Genomic DNA, 26,178 nt, shown 5'->3' on the forward strand with positions numbered 1-26,178 from the left:
GGCGAACACCACGCTGTAGAGAAAAAAAATATACATTTTCAAGTCTTAATCATTGAATCGTGAAGCTTGCGCGGTCGGTCGTGCTTTCAAAACTAGAGAAAATACGCGTATAAAAGCAATAAATTTTCATCACAAAAATGAATGCTGGACAAAAGATAACGAAACCGCTTGACGCGGTTCGATCGATGATCGGCTCGGAAAAGCAATTAATCTAAAGTGCGGAATCGCAGTGGAATCGTTCGTATCATAAGTTATGACGAGTTACCACGAGGAACGAGTGAATAAAGATAGTTATGTAAACGCGAGATCCGTTCCTCAGGGAGGACCGAGCTGTGTGCCATACTCGAGATCGTCACCCTCGCGACTAGGATACTCGTCAGAGCCAATTCTGGTCGCGTCAAAACCAGAAACGAGTGCACTCTTTCAACGCGTTTTTTCCTCCCGACCTTCGACGGGGCTCTCGTGCATTTTTGCCTTCGCTGCATTTCTCCTCTTTGGATCTCTAGACGATGGAAAAAAGAAATGTAGTCAAAAGCGTGGCAGTCAAAAAAGAAGGGAGTAAAAAAAACCGGCTATAAAAACAATGCGAAAGAATAAGGCGAGGGCAGAGTCCGGGTCGTGCATAATATTCCCCTGTGTTCTTCCGACACGCTCGGAATACCCAAAGATCTCGTCATTTCTTCGCGTCTCTTACATTTTTTATGTCTCTCGAGAGCTCCCCTCCATCTTCACTTTTCCGTGCTTTTTCCATTCGTTTTTCTCCGTATTCAAGTCGCTTAGGTTTTATCGCCGTGCGTGCGCGTGTGTGTACGTTTGACTGTGCAACACCCCTCAACAAATGGATGAAAAATATTGAAGTAAAAAGGAGAATCCAGGAACGAATGTATAATTAGCCAGCGGTTCCTTAAGCTAGTTCCTCCCCCGTGACCGCTTCGTTATTAAATTCATCGGCAACACCGCTTCGCTGGCATCGACTTGAAACGTTTAGCCCGCCGCCGATCATCGCGGCGCAGTTCATTCCGGTTGGCATGAACGGACGCTGCGTCGTTTTTCATTAATAGAAACAAAAATTAGATAACAATATCATGCAGTCGTTCTTTTCTTCTTAGAAAAGAATTCTTAGAAAAGCAGCACAGCAACACTCCCGCGGCATGTTTGAAGGGGCACTCTGGATAGCCGCCAGAGCAGCCGATTCGATGGTCGCGGAACGCTTTACTGAAACGTGGAGACAAGTTGAAAAAAAAACTTACGAGCCAAGCAGGGCTTGCGCGTGATCCCAAAATTTTCGTGTGACTGATTGAGCAGCAAAAAGTCGAACGAATGTTTGTGATTGAAAGGAACTTTAAAAAATTATGTTTAAGGCCTTCGTGGGATGCACCATTTCAATCATTTCGACGATTTTCGTCATCCAAAAGTTATTTGGTAAATTATAGTTTCTCCCCTCCGACAGGTGTTCTTAAGCGAGTTACACGTGCAAGGAATTTCGTAAATATCAAATTTTGGTCTCCTGTCACAGTATTTCGATATTATGTTTCTAGTCTCCTGTGCATATATGCGGTGTATACAAACTTTGAATAACAACGACTACCGGATATTACCACACGCGTTACGTCGAGTGTGTACATACGTCGGAAGTTAATTATTGTCGCGCCGTCCGATGATCGATTGGGTATCTATAGTTCGTCACTCCCTTCGTCGATTCAGCGACTACGTGAGCGCCATACCGATGGAAATTCAGCAACGGAGATCTGAAGTCTTTGCCATTCCTCCTGGCATTGTTTTTCGCAGCAATTTTTTTACAGCAAATACGCTTGATTGCTGTTATTTTATGGTATTTTGTGAATTACGCGAATCGACCGGATGCGATGGTTCAAGGAATTTATTCTTGCTTATGAACGACCGAACACGACTCCACAATTTAGCCTTTCGTACGAGAGAATTTGGTGTTCAAATTCATTTTTATTAACCATCAAAATATTTATGAACGAATTTTATTGATAGTTCAAATTTTTTTGTCAGCTCACGCGATGCGAAAAAGGATCGTCGTGACACATCGATATATCATCGAATTCAAATAACTTGTCGAATCTCCAGTTGAGGTATTTATTCTTCGTAAAATTGATAGTGAGCGATACACGTAAGAGGATTTTGGGGTCGCTGATGACGAATCCGATATCAGATTTTCAAAATTCAAAATGGCGCATGATTTTTTAAAAATCAACCCAGTTGACCTGAGATTTGTTTCAGCGGGTTTTGGGATCGCTGATAACGCACCCAATGAGTTCACTTCCGCTACAGAAAATGACCACTCAAACTTTTACGAGGTCACTGTTCACAAATCTGGTATAGATAGTTTTTTATATTAAAAAAAAAAACAAACAAAAGAAATTGTAACTTCTCCGTGGTTCAAAAATCCTGAGAGAGCAATCATTTTTATGAGCATAGATCCGTTTTCTTTTTTTTTATATCCGTTATCTAACATATAACTGCAGGTAATTCACATCAGCAAAATACTTTGATATATCGATTACCACGTGCACTGTAAAAAAATTTATGAAATTTACAATACTTTTACTATACAGAAATATATATTTTGCTATACAGAAAAATATGAAATGAAAATTAATACACTTGTGGGGTAAATTTAAAACAGTATTATAAATTCCTATAACTGGTGTGAAATTTACAATACATGCTATTCAATATTCAAAACGAGTTCGAGAACATTGAAAATACAGTACAACTTCGAAATTTATTTGCAGGTGTTTGGAAAATGATATACATGTGAAGTTGAATTTCAGGATATGCGCGATTTGTGGTTCCAACAATGGCCTTTCAAAAATGCTAAACGAGAATAAGAAACAAAAATTAATATACACGGTCGAAAATTATATGAACTCTTCAATAGATTTGCCATACATTTTTTTTGTAATTAGTTACACCAGAGTTTTAAAAATGCAGAGTATAAGTTCAGAAAAAAAAATTGATTGTATGACAATCAAAATGTGATTGGATTGAAAAAGTATGAAGTACTTCATTGATAGAACTAGGTAGTTACATTAACCAAATCAGTGTTATTAAATCAACTATTACGTGTTGAAGTTTAACTAAATTTGATGAATTTTAACACATTTTCGTTTATCGCGTTTGGTGAGTTTAATTTACCAATCCTTTTTTTCAGTGTATCTTTCTTTCTTTTGAGTTATCGAAGAGTCCCTTTTCGGTCTTGGATGTTTTCTACCGATGTCGTGCTTCTGGGCAAACCGGCCGGGATTTTGTATGCGAGGAAGGTAAAGACGCAGGAGCCGCGACGGTGAGAAATTCTGCGATGAAGTTATCGTATGATATTGCGTGTCGACGGTCCCGGAATTACTACTCGAGGAGCGATCGACGAAGATCCCAACGAGCAACCAAGATTCCCACTCTTTCGCTCTCTTCATCAAATACGCAGTAGGCGTAAAATTCAAATTTGTAAAACGCTTATTACACTTTGAGTTTTATTTGTCCTAAAAAAAAAAAACAAAGTTTAGGACAAGAGCACTTGGTTAACAGAGTTTAAAATTAGCCAGCATTTCGCGTTAATGACAAGCAATTAAGGAACTTTGTACTAATATCCTGAAGCTCCCGGGAATCTTACTCGTTCAAAATATATTCCAGATGATTCCATCTACGTAAAGCTGAGTTTAATAGCTCAGAGCGTATCGAAGTTGTATTAACGTGAGCACGTAATTTCCGTAAAAGAGGAAATCATCACCGGAGCACCTGGTTGAAGCTGTGAGTGCCATTAGACTTTTGGATTTAAATCTAGACGTATCGGGGCACGATGTCACCAAACAATTCGTCACCTTTTCGGTGCAATCGTCGAGAAACCTTTGAAAATTAATCCGACACTGAAGTGACCCTGTGATCGTCTTTAACTATTTTCTTTCAAGTACACGGAGAGACTTTTATACGAATATTTCGAATGAATTTGCTACAAAAATTTGCTATGTTTTATAGCAGTTCTATATCGCCATTCTATTACATTTCACCAAAGTGCATAGTAATTTTGATGCCGAAAGCAGTTCTCTCAAATTTTACTATGTACAACAGGCAAAATTTAGGTCTGCGACATTCTTACATCGAACGATGTATCGATATCCGAGTGTCATTCGTGTCTTTGGCGAAATGTTAAAAATTGGTGAATTGGACTGGACAAATTGCTTGAAATTTTACTACGTGCCACTGAGCCCATGAATTTTTCAATCTTATTGAGCAAAATTCAGTGCGGTAAAAGGGAAAATACGAAACTATGCTATTTTTCGTATAGCACAGAGAAACGACTGCTATGTTATTTCCTAAATTTTCATCAAATCGCATTTCATTATTTACTATGTTTTTGATAAAAATTCGCTCGGTGTTCATTTTTTTGATATAGTCTTTTACTATGAACTGTCGTAATGCTTCCCCAAACTTTTGCATTATTTGACACACTCTGTAGCGATTATCATTATAATATCGATGTCGTCCGACGTTACTATAAAAACATAGTAATTTTTGCTATAAAATTCTCTCCGTGTATATTTGCGCGAGCGCCTGGCCCTGTGGTTCAAGCGTATATAGCACGTGGGAAGCTCTCGTGGAGACAATCGGATGGTTGATCCCTGGGCAGCTATATATACCCGCTGACCGCACTGTCAACTACTGAGTTTCAGTATCAAGGAAGCCTCTCAAGGGTCTGATAAATCCAGGATTTTATGCGATTAACTCGTACACTCCTGGGCTATACGTTCACTCTCGCCCATTCCAAATACCACTCTGCACCATCTTCGGGACCCCTGCCCTTTGCCCCACTTGCCGCGCCCGCTTTTTCTCCCTCTCGCGCAGTCCATCCGTGTAGAATATAAGCGTGTGATGACGCGACGCGATATCAACGGTCCTCATTTGTAACAGTGACCACCTGTTAATATGCTCGTCGAGCAGCGCGCGCGTTCCCTGCATCGCTCGTCAGTCACTCGAATGATGGACAAAGGGCAAGGCGTTTCGCGCCCCGTATAATACCATTAGTTTCGGATTCCATATTCGAATGGACGGATATGATTTTCGTGAATTTACAATCGAGATTCTTCTCCCCCAATGCCGGAAATCAATCGAAGGTTAATGTTATCGGGTGCAGTTTATTTTGCCACGCGCATAGGCGACTCGGTATCGCGCAAAAGTCTAAACGAAACATGTCCTTTGTACTTCTGATTGCAGAAAACGAGATATAGCAACGCAGGCGTGGAAGAACAAGTACCACCTCCGCCATCTCCCCCGTTAGTCAAAGAAACTGTGCATCTCGATGGTGCGTCAAGACCAAATTCGGCGGAGAAAATCCTCCATCCGGAAGGAGCGCAGCATATTCTCGCGAATCATGAGACGTTGAACAAGGTAAGCAAAAAAAAGAAAAATTCAAAATCATAATCAACGAAATACTATCATGGATTGGACGTTTCGTTTGATCGGGGTCAGTGTACATGGAAACAGCGAATATCACGAGCTTTTCGCACTTTGCCTCATAAAATATATTGGGTCGATGCGGAAGAAAGGATCTTCCGGCGCGTGTGCATTACCCTCTCTCTCGAATCGCCATCTGTTCGAAAAATTTATGAGTTCCTTCTAAAGCTCCCAATTAACGGACGAGCTTCGGGAGAATAAGATTCTCGGTGGGACAACTCGTGAATCGTCGATATTGCAAATCCCTAGAAAAGCTCTACGTCCAGCCGAAATACCTGCATTACCGGCGACCGCTCGCTTTAGCTCCCGTTGGATAGCGAAATTGTGCGAGAAACGTAATTCCGCTTTGTGTACTTGCCGCCGCTGGTACAACTTGAGTTTTATGTAACCCCGTTTCATATTGAAAATCTATCGATATGCGTTTGAACCTCGAACGTTCTTCATGCAACGAAATAGTGCGCGGTGTTCTTTAAACTAACATTAATGAATAGTCGAGATCGAAAAACATCAGGCCTCGATGTAATTTATTGACGTGAGAAGTCAGGACGAGACACAGTCGGTTTCGGCTTTTCGAAATCTCCCATCAGATGGGAGCACAGTCGCAAGGACAGGGGTAACCGTAAAAGCTCGATCGTCGGTTGAGGCTAGCGCCTGGCGCGTGACACGTGCATCAACAGTCCGCTCGCATCGCATCGTTGTAACTGGTCGTCGTAAACGTTGCACAAGTTCGTGACAATAAACCATCAGAAGAGGTTTTTTTTATTGAGCAAATACGACGGCGCTCAACTTGGTGTTCCGATAAACGATCTGTGTTTGCAAGTTTTTTGTTTTCCATGAAAAATTTATTGAACAGGCAATGATCAATAAGGAAACCGGACGATGGAAAAAGAAACTGCGCATAACGTAGTGATATTGAAAGATTTCCAGACGTCATTGACAAGACCAGTTTTAAATGAATTCGCCGATGCTCTCGTTCTTTTCGTACTCCTTGAGAAACCTCACTCTGGGTCAAAGTGATTACTTTACACTTGGCCGTATCATGACGAAGAGGTAAACAAAAAATAGTTCGAACGCTCTGGTAAGAGACTCGTGATTTCCCGGCAGTTGAAATACCGCGCCCGCTGTTAATATTCAATACTTTTTATAACTCGTCATTTCATCGCGTTCTGTTACTTTTACCGGCTCTATCATCGTCCTACTTGAAAATATTACGGATAAATGTGTAACATCCCAGCGAATCAGCTTCCTACTCCATAGTGGTTATAAATGTCAAGCTGTCCCAATTTCGAATGGCGTTCTCAACTCTCCCAACCGTCTTAAACCATCGATAAATTGCTTTCATGAGATTCAATGGAATTTATAAATCAACTGAATGCCCGGCGTGCAGTCTTGCTGGTGGTGATAAAATTCTGGAATCGCGAAAATATACGCTCGATGACAAATTTTATCGAAGCAACAAAAATCGACAATAAAGAGGATAATGGCGACAATAATAGCTTTTATCAGCCTGGCGGTTCTTAAGGAGGGTGCATAGCGACGATACAATGTTGCCATGCTAAGCCATGTTAAATACATTAAAAATTTCAAAATGATAAGAATTTAATAAAATATGGTGAACATATTTTTTAATGCCAAATTTGACAATACAATTTTTTAAAGATTTTTCTTCTGTACAGTTATCGAGTAATTGATCACTAAAGTTCACGTGTATAAGCATAGCGTTTCCATGTATACATTTCGGGCATAAGAAATCTGCTTTAATGCGTAATTACTCGATAACTAAGCAGAAGAAAATTTTGAAAAAAATTGCGTCTTCGCACTTGATGTTGAAGAACGTTGTCACCAAATTTGATCGATTTCTTATCATTTTGACGAATGTAGCCATCCTCCTTAATGTGGAGCGGTATTATCTACTTATACGATTCGAAACGACGCTGAAGTTTGTAACGTTGGAGTCCAACGAAATGAAGGAAAAAAATATTTATGATTAACGAATTTTTTATTTTACGAAGTATCGGTGCAAGCTGAAAAACTACCAATTGCATATTCGGGAGGGAACGAAATTGCAGAATTACTGGAATTATTGGAGGGTCTTTCAGATCATTTCGTTGGACTCCAACGTTGCAAACTTCAACGTCATCGATTCGAAAGTTTGTCGGTTCGGGTTTCACCCTTTCGTACGAATTTTCCGAACCATTCTGCACGAATGAAGACATTGATGATTATCCTGTTACGTTCCTCGACTCGTGAACTTGCTCATCCTGTATTGCAAAATGTTTTGGCCTTAACGAGGCTGAAGTTTGCAACGTATGACGCTGAAGTTTCCAACGTTGGAGTCCAACGAAATGATCGAAAAAAACTCTCCAATAATTCCTCCTATTTTGTTCCCTGCCAAATTTGCGATTCGTAGTTTCGCAAGCTGCACCAACGATTCGTGAAATAAAAAATTGGTGAATTAAAAACGTTTTTTTCGTTCATTTCGTTGAACTCCAACGTTGGAAACTTCAGCGTCGTTGCAACGTTGGAGTCCAACAAAATGATCTAAACGAATTCTCCAAAAATTCCAGTAACTCTCCAATTTCGTTTCCTGTCGAATTTCCAATTCGTAGTTTTTCAACCTGCACTGATACTTTGTGAAATAAAAAATTGGTGAATTAAAAATGTTTTTTTCCTTCATTTCGTTGGACTCCAACGTTGCAAACTTCAGCATTGTTAAGGATGTACATGCGCGTCGTATCAGTCAGTTGACAGTCTGTCCATATTTTTTTAAAGGAATTACCACAGTCATTCATATATAGCACAATGTTAGTAGAAAAGCGTTATCTTCATTTTTTAATCGGAAATAATATTTAAGTTGAGCTCATTGCAGAAAATACTTCATTTCGAGTCTTTCACAGGATTCGATAGTACAACGACTACGTTCAACGTTTGGCAACGTTGAACGTAGTCAGTTGACGTATTAGATCAGAGATAACCTTTTATAACCTGAAAAAGTACAGCTGTCACTTCCATTGACGGTACGATATAGGTTGCCCTTATAACAAGCCTGCAAAGTTTCAAGATTCTTTAACCATTTGTCGTTTTCAACACAATATTTCTAATTCAGATGGCCCTTAGACTCCCCCCCCCCTTTTTTAACGTACCGTTAGATTCCTCGCACTTCAATTCACATAAAGAATCCTTTTAATCTTTGACATCTAATTTAGAAATACAGTAGCATGCAAAAATTGTGGGCCACTCTTCAATGATAAGTTGATTGATAAGTGGCTCGAAACTTTTGCACGCCACTGTATATCAAAATTTGGGTTGAAGATGGTCGAAGGGGCCAGTAAAATATTGTGGCCATAAGCCACATGTTAATTCCTATACTTTTCAACTGTTAACATTTCAACCTAACAGTCCATAAAGGGTCTTGAAATTTCACAGGCATAGAAAAGAAATCTTGAACTGTAAGAATGGCGCTAAAGTTTGCAACGTTGGAGTCCAACGAAATGATCTAAAAAAACTCTCAAATAATTCCAGTAAATCTTCAATTTTCTTCCCTGTCGAATTTCCAATTCGTTATTTTTTAAGCCACATCAATAATTCGTGAAATAAAAAAATAATTAATTATAAATCTTTTTTTTTCGTTCATTTCGTTGATCTCCAACGTTGCAAACTTCAACGTCGTAAAAATTAGACTGCCATCTAAAAACAGCTCTCGCGTTTGTACATCCTCAATTATTCGCGATATAAATGCATGTTAATGTCTCTGTGAGAGATTATTACGTGTTTCGATACGAAAGTCAGAAATATTACGGAACGTGTAGTATATTACTTTACTGATACGTGTACGGCGTCACTTTTAACGAAACGCGTGACTCTCGAGGACAAACGCGATTTCGAATGTATGAAATAATTCGTGGTACACCACGTGTGCGTTTATAAACAAATCATGAAGTAGCGGAAGCCTTGAAACTTTTAACCTTTACTAATGCTCGGCCACAATTTACCACACTTTATTTCTTCGCTGTACAGGTGAAAAAATGTGTTGATATAATGAGAAATTACGAAATTTTTAGGTCCCTTTACAGGGATTCGCTCCGTCGAGCCCAGTTTACTTTCGTTTTCGCAGTGTGTCAAAAAGAATTCCAGAGTAGAATTGAATTTTTTCTGTACCTTCGTTACGAATGTTGTTACCGCCAAAAGTCTGCCATGGCTTAATATTAAATTGGGAGGGTAACTGGGAAGGCTACGGAATCGAGTCGCGTGAGGGACGAAGCACGGTAGAGCTCGAGGAGAATCGAACGTGACCAAACATATAAGAACCTCGTTTCTAACGCTTTATGCGCTACTCGACCTAACCTTCGTACGAAAGAATTCAAACTACATTGTATCATCCAGTCTACCATTAAAATGAAATTGAGCCTTCCACATCCTCGCCCAAACTCGGACTACTTCTGTCGAAGGTGAAATTTTGTTGGGGAAAGTTACATGTTAGGCTCGTGTGCTCATTCAAATATCCTCTCGTACAAAATTTGTTAAATTCGAGAAAATATAAAGCAAAAAGTTCAATATACCGTTTACATCGACGACAAGTAGAACTGAAATAAAATTGAAATCCTCGTGACGAGACAAAGACTCAGAAAAGTACTTGATTGAGCCCTCGTAAACGTGCTCCATTCGCCTGGTTTCGAAGATAATTCCGTCAGAAGCCTTAGACACTATCAACACAAGTACAAATAATGGCCGGTACATTATCCGCGTCGTTGTGCAACAACTAAAATCCAGTATAATGCCTTTGTTCCACGTGAGCATTCCCAATGAACAAGGGGATGAAATTCATTGTCAGACAATCATTGTGGTGACGATAAAAACAAGTGGGAGCCGAATGGCGGGTCGCTCGTACAATTCTCTCCTGCCCGGTCCATCGCTTCGACCCCGCCTTTCTTTGACTCACCCCGAATCACGGAATTCCTGTGCCTTTTTCTCAAACTCTCCTGCCCCCCTCTCCGGAGTATTGTGCACAGCGATTATTTTCGCATAAGCTGTCACAGCATCGGATCAAGGGGTATCAAAAGATCTGAAAATCTGTGCCTCCTGCTCAGTGATTGATGCACGAGACTGAGCGCTCCCACGTCGAGGTATTGGCCTCGGGCAAGTGCGACGCACCCGAGTCTTCGTGTATTATCGAAATAATTTTGACGCTATGAAAACATGAGTAATCGATGATGAAAATATTGTACAATTATTCTCAATCATGTTTTTTTTCGCGTTGAGCACGAGGCAATTTTTTATCCTGAATTTCTAACGACGTCGATCAACCGAATTAGGGTGAAAATATCGTTTCGATCCTGTCGTTGACCAGATTTTCTTCACACCCGTCGTTAATCGAAATGGTACACTGAGAGAAAAAATTATTGAATTTGCGAACATGTTTTTACTTATTAAATCAAAGTATGTTTCGATTAGATTTATTTGTCCAACCAAACGAATCACTGTTGATTTGAAAACATATTTTCATGGTTCTATTACTTCATTATATTAAACTCTTATTTAATAGTATCAATTAGATGCATGATAGATTTGATTAAATTTTTTTAGCTTGGATTAATTACATTTATCGCATCAAAAACATTAGATTATTTGAATCTACAACAAAACAACTTCAATACGAAATTGCTTTTTTCGATAAAATTATTTTCTTGCAATGAATTCACCATTATTTTGTTTCTAAAAATATTTTTATTAAAATAATTAATCCAATTGTTACTATTAAATAAGAGTTCAATATAATGAAGTGATAGATCCGTGAAAATATGTTTTCAAATTAACAGTGATTATCATGGTTCAACAAATAAATAATCGAAATAATACTTTTCGCAACTTATATAATTCCTTTTTCAGTTAATATCTAACAATGTCGTGGTAGTCTAGTGGATATAGCGTGCGTACTTAGAAAGATGTAGGCAGGTAGGTAGATAGGTATCGAATCCCCATGCAGGTAGGAATTTTTCTTCGATTAAAATGATTTCGGAGATGTACCATAAACTGTGATGGGCAGTGAAAGATAATTTTGCAATTGATAACATAATACAGTTAAAATACATAAACAATATAATATAGTTAAAATCATGATTCATAAAAAGAATAAGTGCTTCCTTCAAAAGCATGCATGTTTTGAATCATAAAATGTGTTATTGATTCAAACTACAAATTACATATAATTGATATAAAAATTGTTAGATTAAAGCAACTACTGTTATTGAAACAGAAATTTATGAAATTGAGTGAAATAAATTAACCAAGTAAATATATGAGGGAACCAATCTAATATGTTTTGGCGAATAATGAAATAAATGATTTTTTTGCTTCAAAAGTACATTTTATTGGTTCTAGTAATTTGTTCTCTCAATGTATTTGTATAACGAGTAGTTTGGCGTTATGGTGCTACTCGCCTCGAGTTTCTACGATTACTCCCAATGCCCTTCGTCCACTCGCTTCTGTCAACGAGATACAAAGGGTGCTGGAAAAAAAAGGCATAAAATGGAGATAAATGAAACGCATCAAAGGTATATTTCGTTGAACGTCGATCACGGATTTTGTTCTCTGAAATAATACTCCGTTGGTATCAAAGTACCACGTTTTGTTGCCTCAAAAGTCGGCACACGCTCGGGAGAGAAAGAAAAAAATGGTACATACGAGGATGGCTTGACTGTGGTGCGTATGGGCGTCAGGAAAAGGGAGATAAAAAATTCATACATTTTTGTGTGAGACGAACTGTCGTCGGACATTGTGACACGCGGTTCCCAAGTGATGTAAACATTGCACGGGCGACAACACCCTGGTTATACTCTGTGCTCGTGTTTGAATGGCGATGAAACGTTTACGGCGTCCAATATCAGCGGTGAAACTGTCAACAGTGACGAGATAGAACGCTACATTGTTTTCGTTGCTCGAAACGGCTGTGAGGCTTTTAATTAAAGTCTCGTGACTCCCGCTCTCGAAGCCTTTTTCCATCCACTCTCTTTCTTTTTCTCGGCTTTTGCATGCGCGCCCGTGGTCGCGGAACATGAGCGAGGAAAGAGTCTTTCATCAGGATTTTAGCGGGACGACTCTTTCGATTGAAATGTCTCTCTCTCTCTCTTAAAATACCACTCTCCAAAATGAGTTCACCAGAGACTTACAAAGAAATCCCGCAATTTACTATTGTTGAGCAAAAAATAATTAGACGTAAACACAAGCATGTAGAAGCTTGATTATTTTCTTGAGCTGTTCTAATAAATCTCGGATTTGTCACTTTTCGACGAGACATTATTTTCAATCTTAATTATAAAATAATTCCAATAATAATTCAGAGAATAGTTATTAATGTTGTTTCTTCAACGAAAATAGTTTGATTCCGTTTTATGAATTCGATTTTACGCGTCACTTCCGCTTTTCTCACAATTTCATTCTATTCTTCTCAATCTGTTATTTCCATAGTAATCAAACGTCATTAATTTCTTCTACAAGCATAATTTTTCTTCGCTCGAACGTGTCATTAAAAATTTCACTTCATTCCAAAATGTTATTTGTTCACATAATGAAATTCTGAAATTCCAAATTCTTGGAAAAGCACTGAGTTTTATCCCTTCCTACAGAATTTTTCTGTATTTTGTCGTTGCTTAGATCCCTCTGCCGCTGCCAACTCGACTCTTCACTTCCGAGTTTTCATTTTGTTATTACCCCGAATCGGGATTTACTCTCGAATGAACAAAAAACCTTCATATTTTTCTCTGGTCATCGTTTGAGACTAATATAGTTATCTAACGATAACTAGTATGACTGATGTTTGAACATCGCTAGTCAAACAATATAGTTCGCTCGTCAGAAATTAACGACTGTTTTACGATCATACATTCTATGAGAAAAAGAAGTCATTGGGACAACGAAATGTGGCATTATGGGGTGCCAATGGAATATATGATCATCACGAGGTCGTGATTAAACGAATGAAAAAGCGTTGCAATTAAATGAAAAAAACTCTTTTAATAACATCGATTGCTGGTGAATCAACAATTTTTTTCCCCAGTGCAGTATTTCGCGTTCTTATGCATTCATATGTTTTGGTGCACGATCAAAAGATCCTGAAACAAAATATCCTCAGAAAAATTATTCTTGGGATAAAATTCCTCGGTTCGAAATATCCTGGTATAAAATGTCCTAATGCCATAATATTCTCGATTTGATAATATCCTACACTAGTAAGACTGAACGTCTTGGATATTTTTATCTCCATTAATCGAGGAAATCATTGTGTGCGTGCGTGTGTATTTTTGTTTGTTTGGGTTTGTATGTGTGTGCGCGTGTGTGTTCTGCCTGCCTGGCATAAATAAATTAAAACAGTAAAAAAACGAATAATCATTTAATAAAATTATAGAGGATATCGTGTCTCAGGACATTTTGCCTCTAGTTTGCCATGTGTTCTGGCTTGTCAAGCCTTGGTGGTTTTTTACGGCCCAAAGCGAGTTCTTTCAATTCATAAAAGTTCATAATTTACGACCATGTTTGATATGGCATTAAAAAAAAAATCGTACAAACAACGACATCGAACTTGTACACGTAAACAACAACATATTTCACAACACAACGATTGAATAGAGAGTCAGGTCAGCGGGTCGACAGTTCAGAAGCTCGAAATAGTGAGAAAGCGAAAGAAGGGTGATCGGCACTTTGATTCGAGACCAAATTGCACCCCATCCATTACCTATCTGCTTGAAAATAAAAGAAATGATCGTCGCTGAAAATATTGATGCGCTCCGAAAGCGAGCCCCGTATTAAATAAACGAGGATAATGACGCAGCTCGATGAGTCCGGGGATGAATTCGTTGAAGGACTTTTCGTTGGTCCGATTGATGAAAGCAGCCGCGAGACTAAAGGAAGTACGGTGCGGGACTCTACTGCGCTACTCCGTCCCCATCCCCACTTCGGATCAAGATCCGGCGTTCGAAGCTCCGGTAATCGGCGAGTTGTGTGTAGTTTGCACGAGATGGCAGGCCGGTGTGCTTCGCTTTCGTTACTACTATTCCTCCCCCGGACGCGAGCTTAAACTACAATATTCATTCGTTCCCTGCTCTCCTCACTCGGACCATTTAATCGCCCGTCTTGAAAATATCAGCGTCATTTTATCGATGTACGACTCCGTCAGCCCCGCTTGTCTCGCCTTTGCGCTCTCGCTCTCGTTCCGTCACGCGCAACCGTACTCTCCATTCCTTTCATCCGCCATTCGCCATTATCATCGCACAACGCACCAACAGCGGACATTTTGGATCTCGAATTTCAAGGCAACTGGAAATGGATATCGTTTATCCGCATTTACGTCTTGCACCATATCCGGCGAGAAGGAAAATCGCTTCGAGTCCCTCTTCGCATGAGAACTCGCTTCAAGCCCTTTTTCACGTCACTCTCATTTACTGCACACAAAGTGTCAACACTCTCCTCGTTCGCTATTCCCTTTCGCCCATGTTAAGGCGGTACTGTAGGGGTGCACGCGGCCTCAGTGCGTTCAATGGCACAGCTCAGTATACGCGGTTACATTATTTCCATTCATTATATATTTTACCCTTGAACATTTTCTACCGGTAAACGATCCCGCCCCTCCGAATTCCATTGGACACGGACACGCACACATTGAGCCCTCGAAACTCGTTCATCCCGGTGAACGCAATTATTTTATTTGGGGCGCGCGTTTTCATGCGTTGTTCATAAATAAACAGAGAAAGAGAGAGAGAGAGAGAGAGAGAGAGAAGAAACGTTGCGGTGCAACGGACGAAAAGTGACGCGAGTGAAGCCGTGACATTTTCATGGGGAATAACCAAGAGCCTTGATAGTACATCAAAGCGCATCTTGATGCGCATCTTTGTTGAACAAAAGGGCATCGCGAATCATAGCGACTCTTTCAGTATTGTTTTCGTCATGATCGGAATTAATGACTGCAACGACGCAGGAAAAAATGCGTGTAAAAGTCTCCGCAATATTTGTTCGCTGCGAGTGGATTTTATCGATTGCGTGAAACGAACAAAGCAGAATATAATCCGATTAACCGGAAAAACGTTGGTTAGCGCGAGTGACGTTGTCGGCCATCTCGCAAGGTGCGTTCAAGAGGACTGACGTCGATCCGTCGTGGCCATCTAGAATCGGGGTGCTTCGTCCAAACTCGTCTCGCACGAGCTGGCTATCGACCGGCGCAGTTGTCCAAGCAGCGAATGCTCGGGGATGCACACACGCAGACCGGGCGGAACAGGCTTACGGGAAAACGATCGAATTCACCAATCCCAGCAGAAACGTGCGAACCATGCTTATTTCGCGTTCGAACATCCCCGCTCGATTCGAACATTACTTTTGGCACGTCCGAGACCCCGTCAGCGCTGAAACACTCGTCGGGGATTACCACGCGCCTTTTTTTTTATAATGAACAACACCATTTTTCTTTTCCCGAATTTAATATCTCGCGAACCGGATGCTCAACCAGTGCCAAAAATCTCTGCGAATCTATCGCAGTTGCTGCTGCTGCGATCCTTGTAAGGAAAACACGCGTCGCACACGCTTTTTCGATAATTGTTCCAAATCCACGATAAACTCGAATCCACGGATCTATTATGCATAAAATGTCGCCTCTCCTGAGACTCGTTGGGAATGCAACAGAATTTTTCGCCTCCGAAAGCGTTATTTCTTAATAAATTATCGTTCGGTTTCGCCGTTGTTTTTCTACGACGGAAAAGTCGTTCGGTCGCTTGATAGCAGTAAATTATTATCGGCGCGAATTCTTTTGCGAAATTATCGCCGTGGAGTTGAGCACGCGACGATCCCAGCTCCCGGGTATTCGCTGCGTGATCAAAATCGTAACAAACATGCGCAAAGAGCTTAATATCAATGCGGTTACGCCGGATCCCAAAACACAGCGACAACGACGATGACTGAGCCCTCGCTGTGAGTCGCTAATAAGGGCAACCGAAGGGGAGCCTGGCGAAGTAGTATTGCCGAGATAGCATCGATGCAGCAGCCCCGCGAGGTAGATTTATATATAGGTAGAAACGCGACACGTTTAAATGACGCGCGTGTCCTCGTTGCGGCGACAATCTTCGTCGGAGCGAGCGAAAGAATAGCCGGAACGAATGTCGGGTTGACGAACGATCGAGTTATAGCCTCACGCGTCATTGGATGCATTCCGTTCACCGTTGCGCTTTTCATTTGTTTATGCGAGAATTCGGCCTGGCGAATATCGCTATAATTTGATCGAGGCTGAACTTGGACTCGAACTTGACTCTCGTTCGTCATCCGCCGATCGAATTCCCAACTAATGATCCGCCCTTGGGAGGGAGAGTGCGCAAATTGTTGAAAAAATGATACATTAGTTTGTGCATCGCACATCTACAGCTCAACTTGCGCAAAATTTATATCGTTTTACCAAAAAGTCTGTGCAATTCGGCTGGAAATCTTCGCAGCCGACCGCCGCAACGATTACGAATTTTTGCGCAGTTTTTCGATAGTCGGTAACCGGCGAAGACTGCTCTACCGACGACAGAAACGAGCCTTCGTCAACAATGAAAATCCCTCGTGCGAATGAGATGTCACGTTTGACTCCTCCGTTGGAAACTCGGTCTCGGTACTGAATCATTTTTTCATAACAGTGAGACGAGAAAAAAACATGATCGAATGATAAAATAAATAAATAAAATGATAAAATGAAGAAAAAAAAATAAAAAAACAAAAGACGAAAACGCGACAATAATAAAGCCTTATGTGAAATCGACGATAAACCTTGGCTCGAGCCATTCGTAACGAAAAGTTTTTAATGAAATCAAGTTAATATAGAAATATGTGTATATCTATACGCGGCTACGAAGTCTCATTGACCGAAGCGAAAACCATTGTTATTCCGGAGTTACAAAGTGCATAGTGAATTTTCGGCGAGACGAGTTTCGATATGCCCCCTATTATATCAGCGAATCCAGCCATGTGCTCAATTTGTGCACGAAGCAAGAAGCCCCATCATGCGAAGAAACTCGTGCGCTTCGATTCGATCGTCGACACCTTTTCCATATCGGATTTCAATCCAAATGGCAATCAAAGGGTAAGTGTTTTTTGCCAACTCGCAAAAATTCCACCCTCGCACTTACCCTTCTCAGATATCGACCCGATATTACATTTCTCGGTATCCACGATTGAAAACGATAAATTTCGAGATATACGCGGAGTACACAGCGTTAAAAAGCTAGATTGATTCGAAATCCCGAAATGGAGGCAGAATAAAATCATCTCGTAGTTGAGGTATGAGTTATGAGATGAGATTGTAAGTTTTCGTTGAACCTGGAGGGAAAATCTCATGGAAATTTATACACGCGTATGCTCATGTTCGGACTGAAAGTTCGTAGGTATGTTTAGCAGCTTGAAGGAAGAACGAAGATTAATTCTTTAGGAATGCTGCGAGTTGCCTTCGTTTTCTCGCGGCAGTTTATACAAATAGTTCTCGTTTATTCTGCCTCGAGCTTGGTTTTCTTGATACGCGTAATATTCGAGTACTTGCGAAAGATAAATAAAAATGTCGAAACCGATTGGCTCGACGAAATGGACGAGCAAAAATTTTTAACAACTGATCCATTTCTATATGGTGCGATGCTGAAATTTGCAACGAAATGAAGGAATAAAACATTTGTCATTGACCAATTTTTTATTTCACGAAACATCGGTGTAGGTTGAAAAACTATACGAATTATTGGAGGCTTTTTTTAGATCATTTCGTCGCACTCCAACGTTGCAAACATCAGCGTAATTCCTATGGCATCCTATTCATAAGACGCACCCAACCTGAGCTGGCATTTCTTAAAAATTCATCAAATCTTTGGGACGATGCACCAAACAAATCGAGTCTTTCAAATTTCATTTCTCGCAATCGGAACGATTTCGATCTTTTCTTGTGTCGTTCCAGGTAAGAGCGACGTCCACACGACATCGCGCGTCGTTGGATAAATCAGTGAGTAGCACTACCTAGTTATAAGGAATATGAAAAAGAGAATGAAAATAACGTAGCGTCAGTCATTATAATAGATTACTTTTGAAAGGAAATGGAGGAAAGGCTCCATCGGAGTTGTGTAGCAACGAAGCGATATGGGAATCCGAATGATGCTGTTTATTTTTTCTCCTTCGTTCGTGTTCCCATTCACTCGTCACTGATGTTTCAGCAGTTGGATATGATGAATCTCGCCTTTTGCGTTTCTTCCTTTGGTAATATTTACTCGGCATGCTTGAAAGCGCCCGCTCGATTCATCCCAGCGGAGGGAAAGCGTATCCCGTACTTTTTCCCGAGGCCAGACACTCTTTATTGGAAGTACCTTAATAACTAGAAAAATCTGACAATTTTAGTGGTCTTTGAAACCGAAAAAAATTCTTCGTGGCGCGTTTCTCTCTCCCTCGCACCGATTCTCCTTCGGATTTTCTTAACTTATTCGTCAAATTATTTTTAACCTGAAGAATTTTCCCTGCGGACTCTCATTTATACACCCGAAAGATCCATCGAGCTATCGTTGTTGCATCAACGTTTCATTTCCTGCTCTTTCCGTCCGGGGCTCCAGCCGGAGTATACGGTGCAAGTGAAATCTTAGAACTCACGGGATAAATGAAAATACTCTAGACACGTTTCTTATCTGAGTCGACCTAAATTACGATAAAGAGTCGTATATTCGGCTTGCTCCAGCGCTCCGATAGCGTTGCACTGTTTTCTTCACTTACGCGCGAGCGCTCGCCCGCTCCCCGTATTTCTTTCTCGAACGTTTTTCGACTTCGTTTCAACAGCCGAGCCCGCCAACCCCGCCCCCTCCTCGGGGCTGAGAAAGCCCCAACATCCTAAAAATTTCAAGATCAACCGACTCGAACAATTCCTACTCGATTCTTCATTCGGATTCAGATCACAGCAGACAAGAGCTCTCCATTTTTTCCCTTTAAATTAATGCTTTTGTTCAGCATTATCAACACACGGGTTTGTATTACTATTTTAATGAGCATACAGCGTCGTTGAAGATTCAAAAAATGTTATTTTTCACTAATTTGGATGATGGAAAGAAAAACAGAATTCTGGAACTGTACAATTCTGCACAGCTCCAAAACTGATTTGCCTTTTTTTTCAACCATGTTCGCTCGGAAGATTTGTAAAAAATCACAAAAAAAATCGTCATTACTCGAAAACTATGAAAAATGAGGAAATATAAATGAACCCATCGAATAGGTCGGATCGGAGACTCGAGAATTTTATCGAAGTATTATAGTATGCGCGGGCGTGTGTACGCTTGTGCCGTTGCTCGATTGATTTGACCGCGAAATCGACATTATTCGGTGTGTGGGTACGCGTGTTTTGTCAAGAGGCGCCGCGGCAAGCCGCAGCGAAACCCGATCAATATAGCCAATAAATATTTGTCCCGTAAAAATGAGTAGCTCTCGTCGCCCAAGAATAACGATCGATGGAAAAATGCTCATATTTTGGGATGCGGTGCCCGACTCCAATTTCGCGAACTATTTATTTCAAAGTCTCGCCGTGCATGGAACAACTAAAAATCGTGTGTTCCCCATTTTATTTGAAAATGCTCTTGCTCCCCATTGCTTTTACTTCGAAACGGATGATCATCCGCGGTTTAATATACGGCGGAGCAGAGCTTATCGCAGAAAGGCTAAATGCCCATGGGGACATACGCAGGAAACGGGGACTGGTTCAGAGATGAAGAACTTTGTGAACGGGAACGAGTCAAGTCGGATTAATTAACAAAAATTTGAAACGACGGTACATCATATTCTTCCTGGCGCAAATCCTATTTTTATGGAGAATGGAGACTGCGAGTGGGAGAAAAAGATTCGCGAAAAGTGGATGAGACGGAACGAGCGTTACACCGAATAATATCTTTTCTGTGAAAATTAAACGGAAAATCTCTTTCCTGGTGTACGTTAACCGAGCGCTTTTCCCGTTGGGAGAAACTAGCAATTCCGCGGCTTCGGTGAGCGCGATGAAGATGTTTTAAACGAATTGAGCGAGAAAGATAGAGAGGGGGGGGGGGGGGGGGAGGCGCGGTACGCCTGATATTGTATACGCGGCAACGAGTTAAATGTTAGCGGCTACGAGGAATCGTATAATTGGCTTCGCCAAAGAAAACCTTTCACGAAAGGAAAAAAAATGTGCTATAGAGATTGCCGCAGAGCTGCCGAAACCAGGTGCAGTGCCAAAATTGTACAGCGAAACGAAGAATTTTCTAGATAAAATCTTCAAATAAATTTCACATGCTTAAAACACCCACTATTTTTCGGTAAAACTATGCAGAGAGCTTTCTCCGCAATCAATGCCTCGATGCACAGCTCTCAAGATCTCGGAAGTTGTAGCCTCGCCGGGCGCCTTTATCCGTAAAGGTTCCATCGATAGGGCCGTGGCATTGCGGATCTGCTTTTCAGCGAGAAGGGACAGCCTCTAGTCGATTCTTCATCTCCACCGCGAATATCGAATTTGCTGACGCAGCAATCTCTTATTCGTCTGTGCATTCAGCATCGCTCGAAAAATACGTGTCAAGTTTCCGTTATTGCTCGCCCCGATACAATTCTGCTTGGCTCGCTCGTGTGCGCGGCGGTTCGTTGTTTCGACGTATATCCGAGCGTACGATAAATCCCTTGTGGCCAAAAATTGTGCAACGTCGTTCGTACGTTGCACGCACGGAGAGCAGAAACTTTGAAGTGACTCTGAGCTGATGTAAGGAGTCTTTTCTACTTTTTAGTTGACTGCTACTTGAAAATAAGTTTGCAAATACTCATAGGCAAACGCCACGTATGAAGTACTTTATATAATCGCTTACGAAGCTCGAAGATATCCCAACAATTCGAAGCATCGCTTGTCCGAACCAAGTGCAATGATATTCCGTCGAAGCGAAATATTTTTTGAAATATTTTGTCATTTTTTGCTTAAAGGGTCTACCATTATTGGACGGGCATGAAAAAGGAATTTTCACGAATTTTTTTGAGCGGTATAAAATTATAAATATGGATATAAAAAGTGTTAGGCCTAAAGCATATACTCTAGAATACACAAAAATATTTTTTTTGTTGTTGACAAAATTTCTGGAATGGATGACTGGAGAAAAAAGGGATTTTTGGTTTTTCAAAAATGACAAAATGGCGGCCATTTTTCCAAAAACTACGAAAAAGCACGTCATTTTTCATCGTTTCTTGCAAAAAAAAAATAGTTTCACTCGAAATTTCAAAATTCGTATGAAATACATTATAGCTGTAGTCATAAAGAACATGTGGTAAAATTTTAGTAAGAATCGGTTGAATAGTTTCGGAGATTTCATCAACAAGCCATGCAAAACCGTAATTTTTAGTGCACTCAGATACCTAAGTAAACGTCACTCAAAAGTACACTTAGACTGCTCGGATTTTTATAAAATTTGACTACGATACTTTTAAATATTTATACTTTCGAAAAATGCAATAAAAAAATCGATTTTTAGAAAATTCTAATTAGCGTAGACCCCTTAATGGAATTTTGATTAAAACGGAGGCAATGATTAACGACCTGTCGTCATGCTATCGAACTCGAATTCGGGACTAATTTATTCGCAATCAAATTTAATCTATTCATCGAGACAGGCAAATTCTTATTGCGTTTTTGTCTCGTGAATCAACATCCAAAATATCCCATCGATAGAATTTTTTTCTCCTTCAAAGAGGGCGTACAACAAACTTATTTCATTTGCAGTTGAACCGATAGAGGAAACTCGAATATAAGGAAGTTTTGTTTTGTTGACGCGCTTAAATCGTTGAGTATACAATGGACGTCTATTTCGAATGACCCGCGATTCAATCTATAGTGTCGATCACCATTTATTTGATTCTTCTCTTCGGCGATCCATACACTTGTCGCTGTCTTTGCTCATGGGCGTTATTGTTGAATGTGATATACGACGAGAGAAACACTTTCCGACGGCTTTGCAATTTCCTACTCTATTCGTTCCATTTGTTAAATTCTCACATTGCTTATCGATAAGCAGGAATTCGAGCATCGCGACACGATCGCCTTGAAAGCTAGCGTACATCGTACCACGTTTTTTTTTTTCATTTTAGACTCTAAGAATTTTCAGACGAGCGCGTGGCAACATTTTTTCGGGTAACTGATAGAATCGGAATTATACTTTGACTGATAAATTTTTGACAATATTTGAAAATGTATTTGGAATCGCGTCTTTTAACGTTATAACACAGGGAAGCTTTCAGTTTTATCGCTACAGTCCAGAATATATTCGTTTATAAAAAAAAATGAACGGATCAACGAAATTTAAAATTCACTCTGCTCATAACACGATTCTAATACTCATTATCCGGAATTATTATAGACGAAAATCTAATGAAATATAATATTTTTAGATATCAATGATGTCTTGTGAAAGCCTTGTTACCGGTGAAAATGACTTGGGAATGGAAAAAGAAAAACACTTATTTGAAGTTAACGAGCATAAATGGTGGAAGGTTTGACAACACCATTAGCCAGCTGGTTTAAAATATAGATATAAATAGGAAATGGCTGCGTGGTCACATTTTGCTTGACGAGTTTACTACGAAAGTATTTTAAGGTAGTTCATGCACGAAACGATTTTTTTAAGAAAGTCTTGAAGTCTAATCAGAGCTTAAATGGGTAGTCGACTGACGCGTATATCAAATTTTAAAGGGTTAGTTGGTTATTGAGATAAACGTGTTTAAATATGAAGATAAATACACGGGAGTATACAACGAATGAACGCTTCTTACGAAGTTTGTGAAAAAGTACACAATAACAATGAAGTACATAATGAATGAATGGTAATGAGCACTCGTGTAACCTCACACTGTCATAGCCTGCTTTTGTCATTTTATTAATAATTTTTTCTTGATTTATTCTCCTTCGTTTTTTCCCTTTGCATTCTCTAATGCGATTTTTTACATAAAAAACTGTAGTATTTTAGCCAGGAACGAATGAAATTTCGGGTTCAATCAGTGATGGATCCCGGATTAATTAATAGCTTGAGAGCTTGAGATTTCATTCGCCAAAAAATAAGTTGAAAAAATGTATTTACAATTTCGAATTAATAATTCTGACATTAAATTAAAATGATTATATTATTAATTTGGGAGTACAAATCGACCCAATTTAAACACCCATAAAGTACGATCCTTCGGACATGATCTACCTTATAACCGCTATAATTTTATGAAAAATTGATCAATCTTAAGACATAATTTGAATAATTGCGAGAATAAATTTTATTCGTTTCTTTGATCATCAAAAGAGCAAAAAGTCCAGTTGCTTTTTTGAATCACAAAAGTAACGATCTTCCTTAAAAAAGAATAAAAAATAGTGTTCGCGAGGTAGGAAAGTTATCGAACGGGCTTATACGAGTAAATATGGTATCGTATATACAGAAAATTTGTAGCGGCAGCGGCGGTGGCGTATATACGTATAGAGATGGTGGGACGGCGGTGCGGCCGCGGGTTGGAGGGCAGATCTTGCGCCGTTCACCCAAGCTGCCGGCAGCATCTCTCTACCGGTGAGGGGGCTGCTCACCGGGTAGCGAAACGGCAGTCACTCGCGTGAATCGCGACCCGCGGGACCTTTCCCGATTCGAGTCAAATTTCTCATATTTTTATTTCGCGTGAAACCTCCCTCGTACGACCGGGTACGAGGACGATTCCCGGGCTGCCTTTCGTGGCTCATACATTTTCGTCAGCGTCAAGCCTCGTAGATATTCGTAATCGCGAGGCATCTCAACGTCACCAGCATTTTTTTCAGTGACAAGCTGCAACATCGGAGCACGAAGGATAGCAAATCGGAGCATATACAGTTTTGAGTTTATCGAAAAAAAGTACATTTTTTCGAATCAGTAAATAACGAGTTTTTAATCGAACGTCAAACCGGTCCGCGCAACAAGCCCGCTGATCGGCCAAATTATTATTTGATAAGTGACTGTGCGACGAAAAAAAAGCGAGGGATGTCGCGTCGATGAATATAGACGGGCACGTGGGTGATAAATCGCATCGACTCGAGTATCGTTATCACTGGGAAGCGCCATCGGTTACAAACCTGGAGTACCAATGCGGATCACGTGTGTCACCCGTCTTCATGGGAATGGGCTTTAACGACAAAAAGCTGCGGAGATTACGAAGATTGCGGTTTTTTGGCCGCGCAAAGGTCTACCTCACGGTCCGATGGCCTCAACTGGTGCGTTTATATGTCTTTTGGAATAATCCACTCGGCCCGGTCGTTCGGCTCACCGGGCCAAAAGCATCATAGACGTGACGTCTTGTCACTTTTTTTTTCTTTCCGCTTAATGCGAGTGGGACATCGGAAATATTTATCGTATCAATTTCGTCATGTGGTCGAAGAGAAAAACAAGAAACAGAATTTTCCGAGTACCCATTTTTCCCGTTGGTCCGCCGTCACCAAACGAGTATTTTCGCCTCGCGCACGGAGAGAATGAAATTTTTTACATCACCGTGAGTAACGATAGTGCAGTGATACGAGCTGCAGTTCATGATATTATTATTGTGGGAGAAAAATTGAATTTTCCCATAAATTGAATAATATTTATTGTTCCAATTAGGAACTTTTGCCAGAGTATTTAGTAAATTTTGACGTCCTGTCTGTAATTTTTACTGTTACAAAACTAACAATTTTGCAAAATCTTTGAAATTCTACAGTGCGTTACAGGAATGAATAATTTTCGTTAACTTGTCCCCGCAGTCGAATATATATCCTGTAAATTTGACCGTGAATTTCCCGCTCTCCGTGCGAGATGCTTAGTTTTGCTTCCGGTATCACTTTTCTTTGATTCTTCATCTGAAAATAATGTAATTGGTGCATGCTGCCGATTGTTAGCTGTGAAAGTCGGCCGGTTCATGAAAAATAGTGAAAATTTCAAAGGAGGTTGCTCCCCTTGGTTTTCGCTCAATTTCCTAAATTTTATATGAAAGAAAAACCGAATGCATTATTTTGTTGGCCGATCAGTCGTTAGCCCAGCCGCATGATTCTTTACGCGACCGTTTAAGCGCGTAGCTTCTCTCGGTTTTATCGTTATTTGCGCGTCGGGTTCGTACGAACGTCCATCATCAGGATTCGCGCGTTTATGTATATACAGCACGTGTAACGTTTTCGACGAGTCGCCGTGGACTCTCCACCGCATTTTCGATTCCGTTAGACTGGTAAATTCGTTCGTTGAAAACTGCGTGTGTTATTACACGGCGCATGATGGAAATTTTCATCTATAAAATCGGATTTTTTAGTCGAGAGAGAGAGAGAGAGAGAGCGAGAAAAAAACGAGAATGAAAGAAAAGTTGTTGAAAAAGGTTTGCTCAAATTAAGAGGAGAAGAGTGAAATTTATCGGCTGTTTGTTTACGCCGGAATAAAGCTGATACTCGCGTTCCGGTGGTGCGATGGTTAATTGTAAGGGACAGCCGCTTGTCGGTTCGTTACGACGAAATTGGGCTCGACGGAGAGCGGCGTATACCGAAGCGCGCCGCGCGCATCCTACCACGCGCGTACAACGTTTTTTAAAACGTGATATTAATCCAAGCGGAGTAGTTACGAGTATAAGCTAATCCGATTTCGAGAGCGCCTCTCCCATTCCGTTGAAGAGCCGCAGAGCAAAAATTCAACGTTTCAAGGACACTTCTGATAAAGCGCG

At 40.4% G+C, this 26,178-nt stretch overlaps 1 protein-coding gene across 27 annotated transcripts in view; it reads left to right on the forward strand.

Moving 5' to 3' along the window:
• dlg1 (discs large 1) overlaps positions 1-26,178 on the forward strand; it is a 284,731-nt gene that overhangs the window by 153,101 nt on the left and 105,452 nt on the right. For 18 of the 27 annotated variants that reach the window (XM_043416416.1, XM_043416419.1, XM_043416413.1 and 15 more), the window contains one exon: positions 5,236-5,409. In XM_043416416.1, coding sequence (XP_043272351.1) covers positions 5,236-5,409 — 174 coding nt within the window. Of the gene's footprint in view, positions 1-4,993; positions 5,136-5,235; positions 5,410-6,166; positions 6,526-16,605; positions 17,570-18,424; positions 18,470-24,093; positions 24,716-24,826; positions 24,991-26,178 lie in introns of those variants that run through there. The other 9 variants (XM_043416421.1, XM_043416423.1, XM_043416422.1 and 6 more) reach the window with 8 other exon arrangements.

The sequence above is a fragment of the Venturia canescens genome, chromosome 4 (assembly GCF_019457755.1).
Source record: "Venturia canescens isolate UGA chromosome 4, ASM1945775v1, whole genome shotgun sequence".
In the NCBI taxonomy this organism is placed as follows: domain Eukaryota; kingdom Metazoa; phylum Arthropoda; class Insecta; order Hymenoptera; family Ichneumonidae; genus Venturia; species Venturia canescens.